This window comes from Augochlora pura, chromosome 2 (assembly GCF_028453695.1).
Source record: "Augochlora pura isolate Apur16 chromosome 2, APUR_v2.2.1, whole genome shotgun sequence".
Lineage (NCBI taxonomy): Eukaryota > Metazoa > Arthropoda > Insecta > Hymenoptera > Halictidae > Augochlora > Augochlora pura.
Window position 1 is genome coordinate 22,999,769 of NC_135773.1, and position 17,059 is coordinate 23,016,827.

Here is a 17,059-nt window from a genome sequence, read left to right on the forward strand (position 1 = left end):
ACTCAAACTGCTTCCTCATGCAAATACCAGTCCCCAAAGCACCTTCTTGCAATATCGATGCTCTATTTCTTCGCTACCATCACGATATTCGAAATATTCCGATGTTCTATCCCATAAGTATCTTGTATATGTATTAGGGTGTCCCGTAGGCTCCCTCCTTCTTTTATGCGAAATCAATAGGCGCTATTTCTCGCTTTAGGTTGATTTATCGTATTATATATGAACCGTTCTGCTCTATAGTATTACCTTTTTCCATCTCTCAGAAAAAAAGAGTTTTTTAATTTTTACTTTAAAATCCGCAATCACTTGCCAATCCTATAATTTAATACATTCTTAGCCCAAAAACACTGTTGAACATTATTGAAATGTGCGTAAATAAATGTAAACGCGGTCGCAAAATATGTTACAGATTTTTCGCAAAATGATCGCTAAGACAATGATAGAGGAACGTAATTTACGGTCGAATATCTCCTTAAATTACATCGCGGAGACGGTAACGCGATGTTGGACGGTGAAAATGCGAGCCTCCAATTGGCAATGGAAGAGCCGTTTCTGAATTGAAATTAGACGTCGTAGCTATGCAAACAGAAAAGCACAAAAGAAGACTGTGTTGAGAGCAACGGCGAGAGCCGGACTCTGGCTGCTAGATTTGGCAAATAGTCAAAAGTTCTTCAACCTTTCAGGACAAGGTAGAGAGGAGGAGGAACTGCGAGAACTGGTCTGCATCCTCCGGGTCTCTTCGTCCCGACGAGAACTGCCAAAATAACGTAATGAAAGGGAAACCCGCTGTCTTCTGATCCTGGTAAAAGCGCAAACATTTTCCCAAATACGTAAACATTTTCCCAAATGCGCAAACTCTCGCTGCTCTCAAATTTCTGCTCGTAACTTTCGCGTAGCTTCTCAGCGAACGCTTGTAATTATTTACGCTGGGACAGGCGTCCTCGGTTCTTTCGGCGACGGTTTTTTGAAAGTACATAAAACTGACATTCGACTGTGTTTTCTTTCTCCTTCGCGGAGTAGAAGTTTTACTTATCACCTCGACAAAAAACTGGCGTGAATTTCTGTACGATTTATGGATTTGTTACGAACGCGCTGCGTTTTCTATATATTGGAAAATTCAGAGAATAAAATCAAGATACCATCAACGTTGTTGATACGCGCATTTCTGGGTTTCGAATAATTTTTTTGAACGCGGCATTGTTGCGCAAGGAACTGCAATCTAGGAGTGACCAATGGAAAAATATTTTCCGGGTTACGAAACCCATGCTTTTATATAAAATAATCGCGCGTCCGTGTTACGCAGCCACGATGACGAATTTTATTCTTACGTTCGTGCTCTTTACTCGAAAGTGTTTCAAACAAATTGATAAATTTCACACTTCCGCGAGATATCTGTAAGCTTTCCACGCATTTGTTTCCGATAAACGGGATCTCGCTAATTACATAAACGTATGAGCACAGATCTCCCGCGTTTACCAGTGTTACATCAACTTGTGAAATAAACTGTAGTTACGTGGTCGGCGTGCTACACCTTTACATAACCTAGATACGAGATTCGGCGTACTGTACACATAACACTTATACAGTATTTTTAGTAATTTCTTACTAAAATTATTCTTCTCTATTCTCGGAGATTTAGTATTTTATGGACAGTGACGAAGATTGATTAACAGATCGCAGATCTTTATACACGTATGCGATATATGTAAGCTTGCAAAACGCAAGAAATAATATATGCGTGGAACATTGTATTATTGAAATAATATTGGTCGAGTTAGTGAAATAGCTAAGTAATTACGCGTATTGCGTAAACTTTGGTAGAACGCAGTTGCCAGCTACGTTCTCCCCAACTTCCATTGAAATCGATGCATAACACATCGCGCGATCCCATTATGAAATCAATCCATCCGTTTCCTGTGCAAACTCTGTCAGTAATAGAGCATTCAAGTCCGATTTGCCTTCGAAACTAGCTCGCGTATTTTTTAAAAAATTATAGAAACATATTTAGGCCGTCATTCTCCATTTCAATGAGGATACATATAACAAATAAATATTATTAACAATAACAAATAAATGCAGTAAGAACACTTCTTAACCCCTTAAGCACTATTATAACGAGTCAGACTCAAAGATTCCATGCAAGATCTGCTAAATGAATAAATTATTAATTTTGAAACGGAAGTAAAACAATAGGAGAATTAAAAAATTAACTGGTCCTATTAAGGACACTATTAGGGACAAATAAGTACAAGGGATAGTGTAAGGGGTTAATCTTTCGAATACCTTAGGTGTAACATAAACTTTGAAGATAAAATGTTCCTATTATTTTCTTTCTATTTGTCCCTTGTTCGACGACACGATTAACGTGAAATAAAGAAGCATCGATTTATCTCGTTCCTATGAAATGTTCTTTCACGTTGACACACAAGTCGATCATCTCGTTGCACCGTGGACCGGTCGAAGGGAGCCCCGCCGGTTTCGCAACCGGGGTGTGCGGTAACGAGATCGCGAAAACGTTGGCGCGGAGAACCGCGGAAACCATGTGCACGCACGACTGTTCGTCCACCCTGGTCCGCGAACGGGATTCCCCGGTGTTTCGCATCTCCCGCCTCCGAGTTAAGTATAAACGTGTCTCGTGACGGCCGAATGATTCGAAAGCCGAATGGCCCGAGCATGTGACAGGGACCTCGTGGTCACTCACGTGCTATTCATAACCTGAACCCGAGGCCACGCTCGTTCCGCCGCACGCAGTTTTCAACCGTATTAGAAACCAGACGCGTCTATGCAACTACGGTGCGAGCACACGCTCTCTGCACCGCGACGACGCGACGCGGACATGCAACGTGCATTCCCACGTGCGTCGATTTTATCGCGACCAAGGGTAACTCGAACCCGACAGGATCAGAAATTATGGGAGAGCATAATAAGGGGGCAGAGAACGAAGTGTAAATGAATCTCGAAAAAGAAAAATAATCGATGAGCTTCTGCATATATCACAGTCACTCGGACGGCTAAATAAGCTTTCTGAAGCCTAAATAGAGCCTTCTGAAGCCTATTAATAATACAAATAAAGTGCTATGAAATATTAGTGAGTAATCGGAGATAATTATCGTCAGTGATTTATATTTTCGTGGACAATGTTATAAACATCGAGAATTCCAAATTGTCTCATAGGTTCCTTCAAGCTTGTGGTTCGATTCGCAAATAAAGATTAAGCCAAGGTTTATTGCGGCAAACGATGGCTACCTCGAAAGGTCCCAACGCAGGGCGCAACGACACCGAACATACTAAACGGGGTACTGATAACTCTACAGCACCGGATGTTATCTGCTATCACTGATTTATGTAACCCTTGGCCACCGTTCGCGATAATTACACTCGAAACAGTCGAATTGGATTACAGTTTCCAGTATGGAAATGGGAAAATTAGTTTCACCGTTGACTGGTAATTATACCGGGGTCATAAACGACCCCAAGGCTTTTATTACTTTACATGCTGTTTATGACTAGCTACGAATATTTTTTTTGTATTAGTTTCAAGCTCTTCAACCCTTTCATATTCTGAGTGGCTACGTTCATGGATCAGTAGATAGGGATCGTCGAGATGTTAACATTCAAGCACTGAAACATTTATCAAAATTGCCGAGCGAACTTTCCCTGTTCAGGGCGCCAAAATAAACGTTTCCCAATTAATTCGAGCATCTCGAAAATGATGCCACCCGCGGGGTTAATCGTCGGTTAATTCGTTAAGCTAACGCGCCGAAGGACAATAGAGCCGTCGGGGTCGAAAGGAGAATCGGCCGCGCGGCGTTCGCGGTCACTAAATCTTCCTCGGCCGACGGCACACCGTGAAACTTCACATGTTTCGCACACAACAATACACGCCGCTTCGCGGATTGACGAGTCGCGGCGGCCGCGCCGGTACGTAACGCGCGTAAAACAGCACTTTATTACCGACGGCCTACGAACTCGTTACGCAATCCACGGGAACGCCGGAGAGAATAATCTACGAGCCACGTCCACGCGAACACGTGCAACGTTGATACAGAAAACGTTGCGTCGGCCGTCGCACCATAGAAAAACTGACTTCCGGACTTCTTGTCGACCTTAGAGTCTCTGCTATAGGAAATGCATATTCGGTTGCTCCGCTCAAGAATCGAAGGAATGCGCTTTAGCAAAGGCTCGAGCATTGCGTATCGTACTGTGTACGTTAGGCTCGTCTTATCGCGAATTAATCATGGCAGTTTTCGTAAACGTGGTACAGAATGTACGACATATCGTTCTTTGCAAAATTGTACCAATCGTATCATTTACAAAATTTAACTTACATACATCGTCTCGTTCTTGTAATAACAATGCCCAATGTACATGCGCCGTCTGATTTTTATAAAAATAGTGCTCAACGTACATCGTTTGCTTTTTATAAAAATAGTGCTCAACGTACATAGATCACTGGGCTTTTTATAGGAATGGTACTCAATGCATGCTACGTAATATACGTATTGGAATTTCAGGTTATTAAATGAGAACTATACATGTTCATACTGTATATATACTGTATAATAATAATACTTTATAAATTGTTCTTTTTAAGAGAAGCCGAAAAGAATTGTTGGAGGTAATTTTTGTTTCATCAGGAAACTATATGGAAATTCAACAATACGCAAATAATTGATATATCAGTACCATTTGGCTTCTATGAAAATGAAACCGACGATATCATCGTGTTAGTGAGAAAACAGATTTTCCGAAATCGATGCGCGGAATTAGCTTCGACCGATTGAATCCCAATTTCTCCGAGCACGGAAAATTTCACATTTGCTCCAATAAATGGTCTATTGTTCGCAAAAAAGGGAAAGTTAACACAGTATCGGTAACACAGTGCGAGCCGTTTCAATAATTTATAGATCGGCCGCGGGGACCGCATTGTTTGCGAGATCGGCCGTCGGACGAACAGGTTTTTTGTTCGGAGCATGCACACTCTTGTTGCGCCGCGCGTTGCATCCGCGCCGAGGGCCGCGAGCTATTCGAGAATCGATAGCGAGGCGCGAACCGAGGCTCGGCCAGTTACGTAACGAGAAATGTGGCCCAACTTCGAGCGCACGTGCGTCCACGCATATTCATCCTCGTATTTCCTACACGCTTTTGTCAATGTTATATACTTAGCAGCCATCCGAACCGCTTTTCTCAAACCGCGACGAAAGTTCATGACTGACTGTCACAGTGTCCGACCCGCGTTCCAGTTTTGGAAACCGCGGCCTATTCGGATCTCCACGAGCTGGCAGGCGCGTTACGTGCGAGCTCGGGAGTCGTTGCACTCGTGAAAATGAAATACGGTCAACCCGTTCGTTTGGAAGAATTTATAGTCGTCGGAATTATTTCTTTGAACAAATTGATGCTGCAAAAATGTCGAAGTAATTACAGAAGAACTGTAGAACGCGTTTGGAAAATTTGTGTAATTGCAGTAGAATGTTTGTCGATAATTAATAAAATGCGCAATGCGTGCAGTGGTAAAAGTCACTGAAAAGACCTGTGAACTTTTGTAGAAATCTGCAAAATTGCAAGAATAAATCTCGGCCGAATCTCATTTCGAACTTCGGATAAAATTTCTCATCCAAAACAAATTTCGCGTGCGTAGCATTCCGGTTAAAATACGACTGCGCGTTCGGACTGTGTCAGGAAGGTTCTACCCCCCCGCGAAAGTGAAATGCAAGTAGAACGGTAGACCGCGAACCAGTAGACTCAGTAGTACAAGCCAGCGATTTAAGCGACTTATGGCTTCTGCGAGCACTATATCCATGCACACGAACTCAAAGAAGACTCTTAACATCGCCAATATTCTTCTGTCGAATTATTTACGATTATAATAATTACGGTTAAACGATGAAGGTAATTGTAACTTAATAAACGCTGCGAGAAGAATAGAATTGATGAAAAATTGCAGGTCGTTGTTCCGCGAACCGAATACTGAAATATTAATTCTCGAAAACGGAGGAAGATTGACTAGCACTTGCCCGATTCTCGGAGGATCACTTCATTAAACTCCCAAGGTAACTTCTGCTATACCCAACTGCCGAGATCATTACAGACCTTTACAAACTTAGGCCACTTAAGACGTAAAGTAGAACACAGAGAAAGGCGTAAAAGATCCACCATGAAATTTGCCAGGGAAACGCAAAGAAGCCGTGCAAAGTACCGGCGATTCCATGGAAATTTACGCTGTAGAATCGCGCTACTTCTATTCGCTTGTTTTCATCTGAATAAACCATAGTCAGTGCTAACAGTTTCTTGGAATTTTCAATGTAGAATCGAAACTTTTAGTTTATTCGTAATTTCTTCGAATGATTGTAATTATCAATAATATTATAGAAATATTAATGATAGAACCGCAAGACCTAATACCATTTTACCTAATTAATTTTACCACATACTGTCAGACCTATACCATACCTAACTATAGCTTATTCGAATCAACCGTGGTATTTATTATAAGCAATACCACTACAAATTTTATGCTAAAAATAATAACATAACTTTTGCGCTTTCGGTTGTTCATATTTTAACGGAATATATCATAGTAATTGTTGAAATGCCACGGCAAACATTGTCTGATTATAACTTTTCCAAACAGATCATGTTAGCTTTGAACAATTCTGCAGTCGTGGTATAATTAATGGGAAAACTTTTATGCTCTCGTCTGCCTCTACTTTATCTGGTTAAATGGAAGTAATTGTCAACAAGTCCATAGAAGCTGTCACTGTAAAATTAACCGCGAAAGTTTCTAGACTTGTATCAGTCTATGCCTTGTCCTAACAAGTAATGTTCATGATTAACAATTCCATAAAAATTATTAAAGCAGAATTAACTATTAATTTTATAGAAGTTAATAATTCAATTAAAACACGACCTTTCAAAAACAGTTCTAAACAACGTCTAAAAAGATATCATAGTCCGCCATAGAATAATAATAATAAATAATAATATCATCAGAAGTCGGCATTCTGCGAAAGACAGTAGAGATAATTGAACGATACTCTCGTCATTCCCATAGGATCAATGTGGACCATAGCTCCGCGATTCAGATAACAACCCGAGGGCCCCCATTCTGTTCGAATCACTTTCGCTGGTCGGCCGATTCGACGTCAATATTATCATAGACTGTCACACGGTAACAAGTTTCGAATCTGCCGGGAATCCGGCAGCCATTGTTCCTATTATTTATTCCACCCTACGGAAGACATTCGCGGTGGATCGAGAAGGCTAACATAATATTCTTGTTACACACAGTGCCTGCACTTTCATGGCAGCATTCATTCGAAAGTTCGAGCACGACGACGATCGAGGCGCGACGGTTGCTTCTATTGATTTGCTTCCTTGCCCACCCCCTTATCCCTTCCACCAACCCTTGCACTCTCTCCTCCTCCTTTCTCTCTAGCTATCTATCTCTCCTCCCCCTCTTTCTCCTCTTTGGCAATACACAAGGATCTTTGACCCCCGGACACACGAGCGTGCTGGCGGAAAAAGATTGTGAATGTCAAGGATTGTAGAACCGAGATTGCCAGCGAACGTGTTATTCGGGGGTGTGCGAGCAGACGTCGACGTCTTGAAATCTTCACGACTATTAAAATGGCCCGGGACGAACATCCTGTCGAGGTATACCAGTCAGGATAATTTAGAAATCGAATAAGATGAAAATTGATAGGCGGCGTCAACCAGAGACGTCCAGAATCCTTTGTTTATCTCTGTAAAGGATTTAATTGTCACCTGTTTTTCTATTACACTTCTCTCCGTCCTCGATGTATAGGATCAACCCCTACCAACCCATTCATTCTAACGCCCACGCAGTAGGGTAAACACGGTGCCTTTATTGACAGAAATGATCCCTATTAGCCTCGACTTAGCCATAACCTTGAGTTTCCACGAAGCACCCAATTAAAATCAAGCAACGCCTCATGAGCTTTTTTTAGTATTTAATAGTATTTAATAATCATAGAATTGTAACAGTTCGAGGTAATGGCAGCCGTTTCATCAGAACAATAGAATTTTCATGAGGGAGTGGGATTTTTACTCGGGGGTGGGTTCGTGTCCTTTGTGTTTAAAATAGACTAGGAGAGCCATACAACTGAAATAGAGTGACTGGAATCGTTGGGACATCGGACCAGAGCGGGGAGAACTGTACCGGGTTGCTTTAAATAGATGTCAACATTTTTATTTGGGGGTGGAGAGGAGAGAACATAAATAACAGTTGCGTCAAAAATTTCATGCGAAATGTCGATAAAAAATTGGCTTTCGTGATTAGAAAGCCATGGTTGCAAATTATTACAAAGGTAACAAATTATTACAAGGATGTAAACTATTACAACGGCTACAAACTATTGCAAAGGTTTTTAAAAATCTTAACAAAGACTTGCAAACGGAAGATACTAACGATTGGCTGACAGCGACACGTAACAATGAACACTGATCGTGACAGAACGATTGCAATTACCAGACAAACGGAGAAAAGAGAAATTAATTACGCGGCTACTTCAGAGACCAGAGGCTAAACAAGGCGAAAGATGCGTGAAAGAGAGAACGTTGCGGACACAACATTCATAGAATGTTATTAAAGGAAAGCACATCGAAAATCGATTTCTAATTATGTCCCCGATGTAACTCTACCGTAATGGTTTCTCATTCCAATACCAAATTGAATTGTTTCAACGCCAGTGTTTCTCAAACGACACCTACTACTATGTACTATCATTTATTTAGATAATTTATATTTTATTATAGTCAACGTAGATCGTAATATTTTTTAAATATTCCCTCAACTTTGAACAATATCGAAAATATCTTTTAACATCCATAATCGATGCACTCATTCTCGTAATTAATATATTCATTTTTATAATTGATATATTTGTTCTTACGAGTAATATACTTATTCTTATTTTAAGTAAAATTATATTCTAATTTTATATAAAATTAGAACAAGTATTTAAGTAAAAATTTAGTACATTTATTTTTGTAACTAACATATTTTATTTTCAATACGATGATTTTGCTCTAACATTTTCTGTCCGTGAAATTTAAATAATTGCACGAAGAATCTTCTTTCGCGTAGATTGAATGCTTCAGTTAGCTTTGTCGCGAGTGCTCGACGTCGGAAAATTCCGATCCTTCCGCGCTTTCAATAATTAGAACGCCCATTAGCCTTCGGAAAAGCGACCGTTACAAAATATTCGTCTCGCGAGACATAATTTAAAATCCGATGAGCAGAAAGCATCAGAAAAGTAGCGCGGACATAAAACGTGCAGCTTTAGCGTCGCACGGAAACTTCTGGAAGTTTTTTTCGAGGCTTTTGCATCTCTAAATTATTTTCCCTGTTGTTGAACGTCGACTTTTTCGACGTATCATTAGTCGCGATGTATTGTATTTACAGTAAATCATCTTTCTACTGTTGAAAGTATTTTAACAGTATTTTCTGCACCTTGTTATTCGATACATAGAACGTTGCGCGAACTTTGCTGTCAATTCGACACACAATCGCGTCGACGAAACATTTGAAACATGAATCCTGCCGTCGAAGGTGGCAGCGGTCGTGCTAATTAAAAAACATAAACAGAAAAACGAAAAGAGAAATTGGAATGCTTATGCGGGATGCGAGAGACACGGTTCGAAGTTGTTTGCTATAATCTCGACAGCACAATGGATTAGGCAATATGACGAATTAATTTGGGCATGAACAATGAATTAATGTGAAACTAATATACAAATAAAGTATCATAACTGATATATGAAGATACGAATGACGAATATGTGTTAAGCCGTAAAAAGCGAGTTACCAAACTACTGTGCACAGCGCCGACAGTGTCCGAACACCTTGAAACTAAATTACATTAAAGATCTCGATATTTCTCGCCAACTGGAACACTGTTTGCCATCGTTTTAGGCTGAGAAGATATCGACGAACCCATTAGCAGGTCCACGACCAGGAACGTTTGCCGCTAGCCGACCGAGGAAAACGGAAAGCGCAGCTCGGACGTCATGACCCGCGGGTTAGATATGATAACGATCACGCCAACGCCATGTTGAAGCTCACTCGGGGAAAAAAACGGTCGTTAAACCCGTCGCGCACGGCCGAGTTTTCAAGATCATTTGAAACACGGCGTCCGACATTAAACTGCAGCTCGACACGCGATACGCGACGCGGACCGCTCTCGCTCCTCGCTTCTTCGGTGTTTGTATATTCGTTAACACCCGTGACCCGTACTGTTTACTCGAACTAAAAACTTCCCATTAGACGGAACACCTTCGATTTGTTCATTCAACGAGAGGTCGAAAGTCGATGAAAACGAAAGCGAGAATCGACGCGACGCGCACAGTTTTAAAATGGCCGTGCAAACCTGCATTTTAGCTTAAGATCAATCAGAGAAAAGAAATTAAATTACTAACAGCTATAATCTTTTAGAAATTGAATTATGAAAGTTAAAAAAATGCCAGTTTTAGAAAATATAGTAAAAATACTTTTTCAACTTTAAGTAAGTTTACCACAGAATTTTTACTTGGAAATATAAAAACGTGTGTCAAAAAGTATCTTCCTTCGTTGCAAAGATGTCTAACGTCTAGCGACAATTTATTAACAAGTCACCATGTGGTAATAGCTTAAAGAAATAGTACAATTTCTCAAGAGATCGTCTAGAATGCATGGTGTCCTAGGTTTCAAGGATGCGCACTAAAACCTATGATTATTGATAGCGAAGAACATTGCGTGATCTATGTCAAATTTAATATTAAGTCTATGATGTATATACTGATATACAGGGTGAGTATCAAATAAGATGACACAAGTTACACAAGAAATGAAAAGTATACGACCGAGTCAAAAAGGTCACTTCAACGGTTCTGCACCTCAGAACATGTTAATGTGATTACAACACGTTTTGCAATTTATTCAACACGCGTGCTAACCTTTAGTTGCTAGAGTATCAGCCACAGCATTGAAACAATAAACTGTGGAATTTTATACGAAACAAAAATTGTCGAAACAACAATTGTAGTTTGTTGTTTAATTTGAGGTATTTATTAATTTTATTAATAAATAGCTAAAGATACTAATCGGCACCATAGGAATTTTTTAGCCCCCTTCGATGCAGAGCCCTACATTTATTATCGAGTTCAGAAGATAACGCGGTTTCGTCCGATAAACGCTGATCTACGACACGTGAAACAGAGTGTTTGAGGAAGCAGCAGATAAAAAGTGTAAACGATCCGTAAGCCACGGCGATAGCGTCATAAAACAAAGGAATTCCATTTGGCGATTAGGCGTTGACCGAAATGCCGTGCACAAATAAACAAATTCTATCTCGGTAACGCGTTGAATGCGAAACGAAATTCACCGATCGTTTGATGTTGCAATCCCCCCGAGCCAGAGATCAATAAAGACACGTTCTCGACGGCCTAGTGAACGCGTTTTTCTTTCTCTTTTTTTTATCGAACAGGAGCTGCGACGGACACTTTTACAGGATTTTGCGTTAATCGACGCATGGCATGCGACCGAGGTGCTCGTCGATTACCGCGGTCTACCTTATTTACGTAATAAATCCGTAAAGACACCTCGGTTTATTGTCTTTCGGTACCGTGACCTTTACCGCGAAAGAGGAATGACGAAAATTTGGGACGTTAAAACTATAAAACGTATTTTCTTCGTTTTTATATTATTATTCTAGCAATCTATGTATTTGTGTGATGACACAAGACCTCATGGACCATGATCATAGGACTCGGATCACTACAATAAAAAATGTTATTATACTTGACCTAGCTTCGACAGAAATATTTTTGCAATTTCTCAATGACATTTTTTGCATAATGTCGCTGACAAAAGGTGTTGCTCTTTGAGCTTCCGGGGTATATAAAATATGAACTAGCAGCTACATACAAGACGCTGTAAGTCAGAATGTGCGAAGAGAGAATTGCTAATGTTATTGATGTTCTTCCGGTTAGCTTGCTGATGTTTCTCGGTAAGCTTATAACCGGATTTTTTATATTACGTAGCGCCAAGTCTATTCCATTTCGTTCCATTCCTTTCCATTTCCCGGACCGGTAGAGTAGTGCCTTTTACCGAGTTGAACTTCAATCATCCTAGAACGCGACCTTTACCAGCCGGACCCTCCAAAGATAGTAGCCTGCCCCGAGTCAGGGTTGCGTCGAAAAGATCGTGATTTAAGTAATCTAACTTCGGTGAATTAATAAAACATCCTTGAGAAATTGAATTTAATAGGACTTGCAAACGGTCACTGGATCACAAGACTGCAAATGATTATCCATTTATATCAAATACCAATTGTGAAAATTGGTATAGACTACTGAACTTCCTGAATAAATCAAACAAGGAAGAATTTGTCAATCCAACACTAATTTTATGAAATCAAATGATTTATTCGATTCATGCCTGACCACGAAAGAAAACTGAATAGAAGGAAACTGTGAACGCACCCTTATGTAATATATACACTTGACTGAACAAAAACTTTCGAAGGCTCGTGAAATATCAAGTCGATTATTTCAACTAACTTCAAGCCCTATTATTGTACCCCTAAATCTGTCTAGAAGAATATGAACTTTCATCAAGTTCTATGTATACAATCACCTAGTAACTTTCTGTCCACAATGACTGTCGACATTTTAATAAAGTTAAGAGGTTAAGCTGAACTACGCTATCTCCTTAGTTCAACTTCGTTTCTTCGTAACATCCCAATCATTTCCCGAAACCGTCTGTCATATTATATTAATCGGTACACATACCCTAGAATACGTAGAATCGTAATACAATCCGTGTCCTTTTTCAGTAACTGCGCGTACAAACACGGGTCTTTCTTCAATACTGTAACCACGACACTCGTCGGAACGACGAATTCCAGATACAATTTACAATTACCAATCGCTTGAACATATTTGTAAAAGTCAACGTTAAATTCTACCGATTAGAATCAAAATCGCGCGAGATCCGAATAAACGCAGCTTCGTTGGCTACATAATCCAGCACGAACTAGTCACTTTCAAATCCTAGTGCTTTTACCCTCGAATTTACACTAGATGTGTCACGGTGTTGTGCATAGATGGAAGCAGCGTATGTGGGAGGGGGGTCATCAACGATGGAGATACACCTTCAACGAACGATAAAAGGGGCGGGAGGGGAGGAGGAGGGAGAGACTGTGATAGAGGGAAGAGAGACGTACGAGAGAGAGAGGGGGGAGGGGGAGAGAGAAAGAGATAGCGAGATAGACCCGAGAATATAAGACTTTCTGCGAGAATCAGCTTGACGGTATGTAAGGTCGCGTGTAGAGCACTTGCTCTGTGTAGACAGGTACGTTGCAACGAAGAAGTAAAGTCATGGAGGGTGCACGGATCGATGGTTGTCTGGGAAACAGCTCGGTCTCAGACAGAGCGGCCAACTTTATTCGTAATATCCGCACAGTCTTCAGATGAGAAACTGTCACACGCACCGTCCGTGCGCAGTGCCTGGATTTCGGTCTATACAACATTGTCTCGCGTGCCCTTGTTTATCGCAACGGGAACACGTTCCTTTCCTATACCCGGGACCCTGTATTTTTATTTCGTTCCGCCACCGAGAGAGCGACACTCGATTACATCGAGGATCTCAGGTGTTCCTAGAGGTACACACGGTCCACGGAAACGGAGGTTACGCGATTTGCTGATTTGCACGTCGAACTTTGCCTGAACGGAAAAATAGCTGTCCCTAGGAGACAGCGACACTGGCTGATAGCACATCTCCGGACATGTCATCGTCGAGACGGAAACTTCTATGTGAACAGATCGTCCGGAACGTGGACCCCATTGGAACGCGTGTTCACGGGATCCCATGGCCGTCGCGCACAGGTTCGACCGTAACAAGGTTGTCAAGCGTACTCACCACCGATACTGAGCGTTCTCCATCGGGTTTTCCGTTTGGAACCCTTCTTGCCCATCTCTCGCGAAGATCGAGCTGGTTCGCCTCCCCTGTGTCTCTCGCCTTCCCAGCGATCTCGGCCAACTTTCTAGGACGAAAGCTCCGCCGAAATCATGTCGACCGCAACAGATATCTCGTCACTACCTTTGCGGTAGCATCTTATCGACTGTTCGCCGACAAATGAGTCCCGCGTGCCCGTATCCCCCGTGAGAAAAAGCTTTGGGAACAAAACTACCGACCGACGAACGAGGCCTGACCGTAGCAGAAGACAACTCTAATACGTAATCCGCGCCGCACGAATAGCGACCGTACACTGCTGTCCCCACCTCACCCCTCCCTTCTGGTCCCCACCCTGCACCTGAGGTTCCCCTACCCCCGGATACTGTCATCTTCGACGTGCTGCCACGGTCCTCGACCTTCTTCTCGCAATTTGCCAAAACCCGAATCGAGCTTCTCGCCGGCGGCGCGTGCCCGCCGGTTTACGGTGTCCCATCGGTTGTTGTAAACCCGTAAACATCGAATGTCATGCGAGATTTCCGTACGCCTGATCGATTCGAAGTTTTTCCAAGCGATTCAAACACTTTGAACGGCGGTTGATCGGCGCGTGCGCGCTCCGACCGCGATTGCCGCGCCGCCATTGGCTGTTACCATGGCGACCGGCGTAAACTGAAACGTGCCATTTTATTCGGCTACGCTAAAAGCGAGAGACACGCGACAGTGTTTTCCTTTTTTTGACGTGCAGGAATTTTGGAACGCTCCCGTAGGAAGAATTTCGATTGTAATCTTGAGAATTTGTTTGCGAAGATTGCGTTTCATGGTTCCGCTGGTTGATGTCTGATCTTATTTTTTTTTTTTTAAATAGAGAGTGGCGGTCTCTTATGTGTTGATAGGTTATATAGCGTATGCGGAACAGATATGTTGAAAATACTATCGTTGCATGATTTTGACTCTCCCTCGTTCGATGAACCTGCTACTATCGGGTACATCGGGAGGTCAGTGCATTATTGCAGGTACGAAAATCTGCGGGACGAGCTTCAGCCGTTCTTCAAGTATGTGAGAGACTATCCAGAGGCTTCCATTGCCCCGGATATTCTTACTACACGCGAGACGGCTGGTACTACTTGTGCCAATGACACATTCCTGCCAGTCCATAATAGTATCTTTGAAAAGATTGCAAGTGTTTGGAGGGAGAAGGGGCTGGCAGAAGCTATTTGCTATGCTGCGTCCGCTGATCCTGAGGAAGTCACCAAAGTAGTACACTGGATTGCTACAAGGTTTTAACGTTTGCTTTTACATTGAGTTGTATTCTTCTAGAAAATCTATATCTCTTGTTACATTTCAGACTTAAATCTGCATTAGATTTGATGGACAAAGGATTCTATCAAATAGAAGCAATGCCAGCTAGTGGATTGGGATCGGTTGCAGACGTTGTTCACACGAGAGATTGGGATGGAGCTCTTGTAAGATTTGACTGAAATTGGACTAGTCAATTTTTTTAAATCTCTGACCTACTTTAGATGGTATATTTCAGGTCAGATGTCTCTCTTGGCATCCACACTGCTCCCGTCTTGCAATAGTTACAAGAGACGATCGTATACGTGTCTTTTCTGAAGGGATATCGGTGATACCAGTATTAAGGCACAGTGCTCAAAAATCGGTCAACTGTGTAAGCTGGAGGCCATTGGCTGGCAGAGAATTAGCAGTAGCATGTCAAACAGGTGTCTTAATATGGACCATAGAATTAACTGCAGCCAGTTATTCGCTGCATCATGCACTGGTACTAAAGCAACGAAATCATGTACCTGTTACAAGCGTTACATGGCATCCACAGGGTAATTTGCTGGTATCATGCTCGCCAGCCGATACAAATATGATTGTCTGGGACATATCTAAGAAAGAAGGTGTGCCTCTGAAGCGGGTTGGTGGTGGCGGATTATGCTTTACACGCTGGTCATCTTCTGGATCACAATTGTTTGCTGCTTCATGTAGAAATATATTTAGGTACAAACTTTTCTTGCTGCTGTTACGGAATAGTAATTCAATATTCTAATCAATCATTATTCTACGAAGGGTTTGGAATACGGGAGTAGCAACGATGTGGCATGCTGATAAGTGGACAGTGCCAAATGGTCGCGTGGCGGCAGCTTGTTTTGGTCCGAACTTAACGTTACTATTCGCATCGACCGAGGAGTCTGCGACAATCTTCGCCCTGCCCTTGCAAGAAAATATCTTTGACTTGAAAAAACCATCTTTTGACGATACGGTAGCCGTGCCACTCATGGATCTAACAAAAGTAAACTTTTCTTCGGATGACGACTATGTTACCGTTGGTGGAAGGATAGTTGCAATGGAGTGGGACCCCTCGGGAACGTATCTGGCCATACTCTTTCAGGTATAATACTCATTCATGTAGGAAGACTTAATTAAGCAACCAATTTTACTAATATACTTGATATCTATTTAGGACAGTCCCCTCGTCGCATTAGTTGAAACCAAGGTGGGCAACATGTCCCGAGTGGTCGACATCAAACCGTGCTGTCTCGTTAAAGGATTCCCCGGTGAAGTTCCCAGTTGCATGAATTTTTACCAGAAGCAGAACCATCAATCGCCAGTAGTTTGCCTAACAATCGCGTGGAGCAGTGGCCGCATACAACATTTTCCCATAGTCGAGAAAGAATCCGTCTCAAACCTTAACAAAACCACCACGTTGTTGCCACACTCGTTCTCAATGAGACACGACACGTATAATTTCGATTTGAGTGCTACGTACGCTTAACGTTAACATTTGTTATTATTAAATCGGTTCGGGAAATTGCGTACGGTCTGCTTCGAGAGTTTTTATACCTGATAGTTGTATATATATTAATTACTCGTGCGAAGGACGAATATTTTTTATAATTAAATCGAGAACAAATAAGCAATAAACCGCGTACAGACGATCGTGATACAACAAGTACTGCGATTCTATAGAAATTATGTAACGTTCCATAACAGAACCGACGGTGTGCTCAAAGCGGGAGAAAAAAGGAATCATTGGTTCCGTGTTAGGCTTTCTAATGCTGTAGCCTCCTAACGTATGGGATATACAACGAGACGGCTCGGGTT

The 17,059-nt window shown here is 41.8% G+C and overlaps 2 protein-coding genes across 2 annotated transcripts in view; one reads left to right on the forward strand and one right to left on the reverse strand.

Annotated features, from left to right (window-relative positions):
- The window catches only part of LOC144478396 (uncharacterized), a 57,967-nt gene extending 43,722 nt beyond the window's left edge, over window positions 1–14,245 (reverse strand). The window contains exon 1 of the mRNA XM_078196237.1: window positions 13,919–14,245. Coding sequence (XP_078052363.1) covers window positions 13,919–13,973 — 55 coding nt within the window. The 5' untranslated portion in view covers window positions 13,974–14,245. The remainder of the gene's footprint in view (window positions 1–13,918) is intronic.
- Window positions 14,246–14,393: 148 nt separating this feature from the next.
- On the forward strand, window positions 14,394–16,771 carry LOC144478397 (aladin). The gene is made up of 6 exons (XM_078196240.1): window positions 14,394–14,732; window positions 14,817–15,228; window positions 15,297–15,414; window positions 15,486–15,955; window positions 16,025–16,346; window positions 16,419–16,771. Exons 2-6 carry the CDS (start codon window positions 14,870–14,872, stop codon window positions 16,728–16,730), a joined length of 1,581 nt encoding a protein of 526 aa, XP_078052366.1. The 5' UTR covers window positions 14,394–14,732; window positions 14,817–14,869; the 3' UTR covers window positions 16,731–16,771.
- Window positions 16,772–17,059: the final 288 nt, after the last annotated feature.